Raw genomic sequence first — 9,972 nt, 5'->3', positions numbered from 1 at the left:
CCTTAAGTATAATGTTAACATTGCTATCTCTCCACTCATAGAACTAGCCCCAGACAAAACTATGGGGGAAGACATGTATCATTCTTCCTTCAGTTTTTGCCAACCTAATTTTCTAGTCTCTTGTATCCCTTTTGTCAGCTATAATGGAGTTAGGTGAGCTTTCTGTATTACCCCAAATTCTGGACTTTTTCTAACCTCACTTCCTACAACCAAGATTTTTCTGTCTTAGGTCCCATTCTCACAAAGTGCACTTAAAATCGGAATCATTTCATATCTCCAAATGAAGTAAGAGCTTATGTATTGTTCTTCACAAGGAAAAGTACAATTACCAAAGACTTTTTAGGGATTTTGGCTAGATGGGAGTAATACAAAGTACCTTGAAAAAAACACTTTTAATGTATCTGACTTGCTGTTTTCTACCGATGCCATCATGTCCAGCAGAAACTAGCTAGAACAGAAAAACCCTGAAGTAGAAAACTTATATACAAATCACTTCACAGATGAGGAAGGAACTTGTCATTACACTTCTAAAGATCAAATTTTTTAATGAAATGATATTTATCCATCTTAGGATTGGGAGGGTTTCTTTTTGGCTTTTTTTTTTTTTTTTTTTTTTAGCAAAATAGAGTTTTAAGGAAAGCATATGACCTTCGCATACAATTTATAAGGAGTAACAGATGGTAGTTTCTAGTACCCCCCATGCAGGTGCAGAGATAAAATGGTTTCTTCATTATTTGCATGATATTTATATTACTCATGGGAAGCTGGGGATTACTACTCTGCAATGAAGTATATTGGTTATCTTTGGGTTTCCCTAGTTTTCAAACATTCTGAGGTGACAGACTCAAACCTCAGTCACTCATTAGGCACGTATCAATCTTTATCCTAAAGTTTCAATCTTTATCCTAAATTTTTTTTGTTTTTAGCTATCGAGTTTTCATCACTTAGGAACTTTACTGCATGTCAATTTCTTCTTCTGTCCCACGCTCCATTTTCCTGTACTTCCTTTCATCATTAATCGGAATAAAATATGACACACATTGCCCCAAATCCCTCAATTATCTCCTTGCCAAGTGTTTCACCATTTATGAAGCACATTGAAAGACATGAGCACATCTGGGTCTTTCAACACTCTGAGTTAGATATGGCTGACTTCATACCCATTCTACAAATAGGAAAACCAGTGCTTAGAGAAATTGTCACATGCTTCTTGAGTCCTGCGAGGAGCCAAGGCAGGAGCCCCACCCCTCATCCTCTGGTTACATCCTCTTACCCAAGATTCCTTCCCTGCTGAGCACCACATAGAATCAACTGTGTGTTCCTTATGGGGAGTTTTTCTTTTGCGTTGGTTCCCAGTGAACAAAACCAAAGTGTTAATGATTTTATGTCCAAACCCCACACTCGCGCAGCCTACCCACCAAATTCACAAAGATATGTGAACATCTATTTCCTTCTTTTAATACATACACATGAAGATCCAAGGAAGGTACCAGGCATGGCAAGCAAGCCTGAAGGAAGATAAGGTGCAGAGATAAAATGGTTTCTTCATTATTTGCATGATATTTATATTACTCATGGGAAGCTGAGGATTACTACTCTGCAATGAAGTATATTGGTTATCTTTGGGTTTTCCTAGTTTTCAAACATTCTTCTGAAGATATGAGTCACAGAAACCAATTCTCTCCTCCATCTCCCTGGACTCTTCTAGTGGGGACCTAATGTCTGGTTTTGTCATTTAAAAAGCAAATAAGAGTATAAGAAAGAGGCCGCAAGAACAGAGAGCAGACAGACGGGAGCGGTAACAGCGTGACTCAGTAATACTCTTAAAACCTGGCACGTTTGGCATTTTCAGTAAATGATTTTTAGGTACCAAATATCATAGCCACTTTTCTGTACACACAGCCTTCCACCTGCTCCTATTCTATGACTAATTTTCAACCAAACCTGCAATCACTTTGGTTTTCAAGTACATGTCTTCCTGCGTATTGTACCTGTCAAATGATACTTTACTCCATCCCTTTTCAAACAAAGTGCATTAAGAAAAATTCTGAAAGCATTCTGGCCTGAACCCAGAATTCAATAGTAGTTCCAGTTCAACCAGTAACAAGTCACGTCCTTTCCTTTGCTCAGGGCATTGTGGGTTTGCTTTTTTAATTTACTGAAATCCAAAGGCTGCTTTTGAGGCATGTTAAGACTCGCGCCATTAGCTCTAAGACAGATGGAAAGAAGAACTCCAAATACCTTATTTCTTGCTTTGGGAAATTCCTTTATTCTCTTTTCTTTTTACCACTCATTAACATCACATTTTAAGTGTGCCTGGAGTACTGCCCCATGCCCCAAACCCCCCAACCCTTCTGTTAACTCACCGGCTGCCTTTTGACACCTAGCCAATTCTTCCAGACCAGGATCCGAAGCTGATGAAACTGGGAAGCCATCCTTCAGACACTCTGAATGAGAGAATTCTTCTTTTCCTCCACTCTTCAAAGAAGAGTTGATGCCCTGTTCAACTTGTATGTCAGTAGGTCAGTAGTAGCCTTTTCACGGCATAGCTCCCATCAGGGGCTGGGGTAAGAAACCCACAGTTCTTCCCTTCCCGCTGGATTTCTTCCTGTGGTTAATCCTTGAGTAAGAAGTACTTCTCAACCAACTTGTCTTCCAAAGCGAGGACCCAGTTCGGTGTCTTTCAAGGCCTTGAGCTTATTTTAAAATAATCTCCAGTTGCTGCTTGTTGGATGAAGTCTAGACTCAAGAGAGAATGAGTATCATTCAGATAATACTCCATGTAAAAAAAAAAAAAAAAAACTACACCTCCTACACTCCATGAAATTAATTGCCTATCCACACCTTAGAGAACGTGTCACCTGCACTAGACGCGTCATAGGAATTAGGTGGGAACCTTGCCAGACCAGTAGGACTTGTCCTACATTCTCTTGCCTTCTTTCCTGTGCAGAGGGCTGGCACTGGCAAAGGCAAGGCACAAGAGCATTTTACAGGCTCTGGGCATACACTCTGGGCTCAGTGAGTCTTATCATATTCTAAGTATCATTATGATGTTTTAAATCAATAAAGCCAGATCTGAGGTGACAGACTCAAACCTCAGTCACTCATTAGGCACGTATCAATCTTTATCCTAAAGTTTCAATCTTTATCCTAAATTTTTTTTGGGGGGGAGAGGTTTTTGCTAAAGGGCACATGCACTCGCCAGACAGACAGAGAGAGACAGAGAGACAGAAAGCGAGAAATCATCCCCCCGGGAGAATGGCCACACCGCAATCCCTTCTCCTGCATTCTCCTCGCGGGATCCTGGGCACGTGCACACACACATGCGCCCAGAGTGAGGTTTAAGCCACCGGGGCCAGGACTTGAACCGCGGTTGACTACATGGGAGTCCAGTGACATACCATTATGCTAATACTGATCCCTTTATCCTAAAATTTAATGCTTTGCTCTGGGGAGAAATGGTTATCTTTGCTCAGTTCCATCTTTTATCACAATTTTCTAGGTTAAGCATAATGTGGAAAATGAAATGTAGGCTGTTGGTGACACAAATGACTTGCATTGGATCCCCGTATTGTGGGGGGAGAGATTCATGTATCTATTACCAGGGTTGTCACAGTGTTTTAAACTCTTATATTAAAAGAGACACAGATTTAGCAAGGTATTTCTTCTGTTTTCCCTAACTGGGATGTACTCTTCTCTAGGCCAAAGGCCTAGAGATATCCTCCATAAAGCCTCCTTAGAGTGGGTCAGCAGGTGGCATGGTGTTTAGGGGTGCTGGACTCCCACATGGACAACCACGGTTCAAGTCCTGGACCTGGCAGCCTGCTTTCTCGCTTTTCCTCTCTCTCTCTCTCTCTCTCACTATCTCTCTCTCTCGCTCCTTCCTTCTCTGGTCACATTAAAATAAATAAATAAATAGAGATAAGTAAAATAATTCTTTTTTAAAAAAGCCTCAGATATTTGTATAGGATATATTTATCTCTGTTTGCCTCACTATTATTTTTTGTATGTCTTATTTTGTTCCCTAGATTGTGAATTCTTTGAAGTCATGGACTACTTTATACTATAGAGTTTTACATGCGGTTAGTGCTTAGTAATCACTTCTATTTAAAAAAATTTTTTTTTTAATTTAGCTTTATTTATTTATTTTAATTTGACTAGAGAGAGAGAGAGAGAAAGAGAAAGTGAGAAAGCAAGCTGCCAGGTCTGGGACTCGAACCACAGTCAGCCATATGGGAGTCCAGCACCCTTAACCCCTCGCCATCTGCTGGCCCCAGTAATCATTTCTGAATGTATTAGAGCAGACTGAGCCTCGGCTGGTTTGGTGAAGGTCCCCTTTGATCTTCATACCTTGCCCTGACTGACCTACCTACCATTTACAAAATCAGCTAAAGCAGCATTTGAGTTCTTCTTTGAACTCAGGGTAAATGTCACCTGACTGCCTGGACTTCTCACAGATTCTGCAAAGTTGATGGCAATCAGCCTGGAACTGACAGGAACCATGACGCCGCGTGCTCATGACCTCAGCTTTGACTCTGCTTACTTGACGAATCTCTCAAACTCAATTCCCACTAGGCAGTCTGAATATTTAGAATTTGGTCTTTTCATTCTGTTCTCAACACAGTAAATTTTTTAGGCAACTGAGAGCCTTCAAGACAATGGCCTCTGAATACCTGAGGGCACAGTAACTAAGCTCTCTCAGGTTTTCACAGTCTTTAGGATGACCTGAACTCCTGCTTCCCTGCCTTCCTTATACTTCCTGCCCTGGTCTACAACTCACTCATAAATAAGCATTACTTCCCTCTGAAGACATGGTGGGATTTCGGTATGTGACTCTATGGGTTGAGGGACATTACAGGCATAGAGTTGTTTCATTTGGTCAGGTTACTTCAGGTTAAAAGGTCCTCACTACTATATGGTTGATGTAGGTCAGAGGTCAGCTTGAAAACTCCTGAAGGGTTTTTCCCAGCAGCTGCTTGTCACCAACAGTGCAATTATAAAGTTGTTTTCTTTCCGTCACTGTTTAACTTTGGTTAAGGCTCTCATGGACTGTCCTCTTGTCCAGACATCTTTAGCCAATACCTCTAATTTTCTAATGAAGATAATGTATTTTATTACTACTGATGACTTCCGGGGAGATGTAGTTTCTTGGAGTAATATCAAAGCTTTACATTAGCGACTTAATACATGTAAGATATTCCTTTGTACTTAAAGGTACATTCTGTCCTAGCTCCAAATGTCATACACCCTTCCTTGGGACTGGGGCAGTCTTTCACAAAACTCATTTAAAGTAGCTTAACTTGTGGTATTTAGAGAGTCAGACTTCCATATTTGCTACTTTCAGAATATCTATAATAGACCTCGGCATCTATACTGACCATGCTGCTTCTAGTATCTTCTTTAAGTTGATGATTTTCTTTTAGAAGGAAATGTTTTAAACAGCATTAAATGTGTCATTGTAGAAAGGGCATTAGCGGGACCAGCAGTTGGCATAATAGCTATGTTACTGAACTCCCATGTAGTTGACCACAGTTCGAGTCCTGGACCTGGTGGCTTAAACTCACACCGGGCGCATGTGCGTGCGTGCCCAAGATCCTGAGAGGAGAATGGAGGAGAAGGGATTGTGGCATGGCCATCCCCCCTGGGGGGTGATTTCTCACTTTCTGTCTCTGTGGTTCTCTCTGTCTTTCTGGCGAGCACACACACCCTATAGCAAAAACCTCTCAAAAACAAAAACAAAAAAAAAAAAAAAGGAAAGAAAGGGCATTAGCTAACATAAATCTTGGAAGCTATAGTTTACCTGAGTCAAGAGTCATAAACTCTGTTCAGAACAGAACCTGATATAATTGTTAAACTAACCAAAAGGAAATAGATAAAGATTGTTCAAGATTAGATATAGTGAATTCTATCACTATATTCTAGAAGAGTATTAGAGTTTCTTCTTCAAGGAAGGGAAGATTACTGGTAACTGGAAATAGTCTGCATCCAGGATACATAGATACTGACAAAATGTCCCCAAAAGCAAAAAAAATAAACAGTACAAAAACAGCAGTAAAATTGGAACAATATAATACATAGAAAAAAATAATAAAAACCTTTACTGGTCGGGGCCAGCAGGTGGCAAGGTGGCTAAGGGCGCTGGATTCCCACGTGGGCCAGCACGGTTCAAGCCCGAACCTGGTAGCTAGCTTTCTCACTTTCCTTCCCTCTCTTTCACTCTCTCGCTCTCTCACTCTGTCCCTCTCTGGTCAAAATTAAAATAAATAAATAAAGCTAAATGAAATAATTCTTTAAAAAAAGACTTTACCGATAAGCAAGGTGTTACAGGTCTTATTCTTGTAGTAATACTGAGAAGTTAATGTTACTGTACTTGGTGATCTTCCATACTCCACTCTTATTCCATTGCTTCTCCCAAAGGCCAGCAGGCCCAAAACTGTCTTGAAGGATGACTTCCAAGACTCAGTCCCTAATATCTACCTAAACTCCCTTTCTCTGCTCTTGGTGACTGTACTCCTTGGAGATACAGGTGAACCCTTTTATCAAGTGAGGCTTCATCATATCTAGCTGAACTTGGGCAGTATTGGCTTCTGTATGCTCATTTCACCAGCAGTAAAACAACTAGCTAGCTTTGTCATGAATTCGTCATGAATTCATCGTGAATTCCCGGGATTCTGTAGTTTTACTTGCCTGAGCTCTTGTAATCGCAAGCTTTAAGAATAATTCAACTGGCCCAAATTTGACTAAGCCAGCCCAGAGCTAGTTTTGAGCATGTGCAGTCATCTTTTGGCCTTATCCAGAGCTGCCCAGGGCAGCTTCGCTTACTGAACCTAGTTAGAGCTTTGGCTCTATCCATGAGCATTGGCTATGGCTCTTGTCAATCAACCAGTCATGTAGCAGACTCTTGGACCAGGGCAAGAGGAAAGAAAAAGTCCAACCATGGATAGCGTATTTATATGACTTAAACATTAATTAATAATATTTATTAAAGGTATATACTAATATAATAAATATATTACTATATATTATACATACTATAATAATATGGTAATAAAAGTAATTACTAGGGTAAAAAGCCCCTGTTTAACTTGTCACTGTCTAATAGGAATCTAGCATAGGTCCTGCCACAACGTAAGTGGTCAATTAATGCTTATTGAATGACTGAGCAGCAAACATTTGCTAAGCACAGCTTGAATCGTCATAGGAGATACAGAAACTATCGTAATCCCTATTTTCAGAAGAAGAAAGTGACATTTAAAGAACCCATAACTTGCCTAAGTTCACGCAGTTAGGAGTGGGGACAGTGGGAACCTCAGAGAGGGCACTCAAACCCTATGTCCATACTATTCATCTCTGTGCCATGTGATCTCTAGTCCCATGAATGTGATTCATGGAAGGGCTAACAAAAACAAAACAAAAGAAACTCTGGTTCTCTCTCGGCCTATAAAAAAGAGTAATACACATGACAAATAATTGCCAATATGGGCACATAAAGAACAATTGCTCCAGGAACTCAGGAAAAAGAAGACTCCTCTTTTAGTCTTCTTGGTAGAGCATCAAAGCCCTTGCAGCCTGGCTCTTGACAGCTGCAGAGGTGTGTCTCTGCTCCCTCATCCATCTCTCTCACTATCTGCTATAATGCCTTACATGAGGACTGTTCACTTTCAGCTTTTGGTCATCGTGCTTATTCTTAAATGATTGACTCAGGTGTTACTTCCTCACTGAAGCACTTCCACCCACCACACCCCTACCCCTGGCTGAATTAATCACCCCTTCATCTGTTTTCCCATAAACTTTTGTTCATAAAAGTATTCAACTCCCTTATTACCTTCTACCTTCTACGATAGTCAGTCTCTCTTCCCATGCATTATCTAAGGCCCTTGAATATAGGGGCCATGTCTTATGGAACACTAAGAGTTAAGGATTGATTCTGTATCCCTGGAAGATGGTGAGAACTCTGCTCTGATAGATCTAAGAGCTGAGTTGAAATGGTAGAAGAAAAAGTTGAAGAGTAGGGACCAAATGCTAAAAAACAGAGGGTACCATACTGAGGATTTAGAATGAGTTCCTGGCAACTCTTCTAAACAGATAGAGCATGATAAAATTGATACTGTGGGAAGATGAAAATGTTAGTAGAGTAAGACATTAATTGAAGTCTAGACTTGAACCTTCTTTTGTGACTAGAAAAAAGTGCAAATTGAGTTAATTAGGAAGTAAGATAGTTTAGAAATTTTAATGGCAATTAGACCATAATTTTACTCCTTTGCCTTCAAATTGGATTTTTTTAGTAGTGTCAGTATTGACTTAGTTTTTTTTTTTTCTTTTCCCCATTAACTGACTTTTACATTAAGACAGTATGGGATGCTCATTAAATAGATTATATAAACTTTATGATCAACCTGTGAAGCCAATATTATCTCTACTCTATAGATATGGAAACATAGGTCAAGTAACTCTCCCAGGTCACACAGCTAATAAATGTCAGAGCAATGAATTGAACCCATGTCTCCATGTCTGCAAAGCCTGTTCTCCAATAAGCTCTTATAAAGCAAGCACAGTATAGGGAAACATGGCAAGCGCATGCATTTAACCCAGGTAGAAATGTGCAGTAAGTTGGGAAATTGAAGCTAACTCATCACAAAAATAACAGCATCCTTCATTCATGAGGAGGGTGGGGCTCTGCCTGAGGATTAAGATAATGAGGCACCAATTGCTAATACCTTCTTACCTAAGATCCACCTGTGATGTAAGCCATTGATAGCCAATGCTATGAAGCAGGTAGGTGTGAAGAAGCTACCAGATTCAGGATTTTCTGGTACTTTATCAGCACTGAGACACTCCAGTGACAATGTAAACAGGAGAATGGTGTCAAGAAGCATGTTGTAAAAATCTGATCCAGAAAATCAGAAAGCAAGACATGATTTAAAGGGAGTGCAAACAAGATTCATTCACCCTAAGTTAATTTTGTTAATTAATTTGTTTTAATATGACCAGAGACAAGCAGAGAGAGAGAGAGAGAGAGAAATTGAAAAAGCAAGCCACTAGGTCTGGAACTTGAACCATGTCCAGCCATGCGGGAGTGTCCAGCACCTTAACCACCATGCCACCTGCTGGTCCCTCTAAGTTAAATTTTAAGGCAGCTTCCCTCCAGAATAATACAATTGTACTGAATTCCTCATCACAAATAAGAGTCATGTCAAGAGAGCTTATTTGATAAACTGATTATCTCTTTACCATTGGGCCATGTGAGGTTGGGAATTTCAGGGTGATTTACGATCTTGCAAAGAATTATTCACCCACTCACTCAGGATGAGTAATAATTTGCTTGGTTAAACTGGTAAAGTATGTTGAATTAATTAATTTTACTACACACATTGCTATAATCTTGTGGGGATGAGAAATAATGGAAGGCTGTAAAATATGACACTTTTTTGGCCAACCTATTAAAACTGAAGGAAAGATTTGAGATAGGATATTAAGGAAGATTGGTCCTCTCGTCTATAGCATACATAATTACAGTTTTCATCAATTCTGCACTGTAGAGGAACAAATGAAGATAAAAAATACTGTTTTCTCCTTCTCAACTTACGTTTTTTTCCCTTCATAAAATCTAAAGCAGCTTAAAAGACAAATCTATTTATTTATCTAATATCACTTCTTTCTTTTCTTTGTGGTAAAAAATACAGCCAATTTTAGGTCTAGTGACTGGCTTGTTTCCAGAGCAATTAAGAAAGAATTTCACAAATATTAAAGATTTCTATGTTTACTCAGTAGCATGCATTTTCTTGAACACAACAAAAAACTATTTTAGAAAAGATGTGTTTTCTTAAATAAGCTAAAAAATTATTACTCCTCACACTTTAGAATCCCAACCTTTAGTATAGGAAAAAGAAGCCACCCAGTAATCTGTCCCCTCAATTTTGAACAACACATATTAAAAAGTTATATATATATGTGTGTATATATATATATATA

General features: G+C 39.4%; 1 protein-coding gene across 2 annotated transcripts in view; it reads right to left on the bottom strand.

Moving 5' to 3' along the window:
• ABCA12 (ATP binding cassette subfamily A member 12) overlaps nucleotides 1–2,435 on the bottom strand; it is a 217,443-nt gene extending 215,008 nt beyond the window's left edge. For both annotated transcript variants that reach the window (XM_006157460.1, XM_006157461.1), the window contains exon 1: nucleotides 2,367–2,435. In XM_006157460.1, the coding sequence (XP_006157522.1) occupies nucleotides 2,367–2,435 (69 nt within the window). The remainder of the gene's footprint in view (nucleotides 1–2,366) is intronic.
• Between the last annotated feature and the right edge of the window lie 7,537 nt (nucleotides 2,436–9,972).

This window comes from Tupaia chinensis, unplaced genomic scaffold (assembly GCF_000334495.1).
Source record: "Tupaia chinensis unplaced genomic scaffold, TupChi_1.0 Scaffold000542_1, whole genome shotgun sequence".
Lineage (NCBI taxonomy): Eukaryota > Metazoa > Chordata > Mammalia > Scandentia > Tupaiidae > Tupaia > Tupaia belangeri.
The sequence above is the reverse complement of the archived record's forward strand: the minus strand, read 5'-3'. Positions and strand labels throughout refer to the sequence as shown.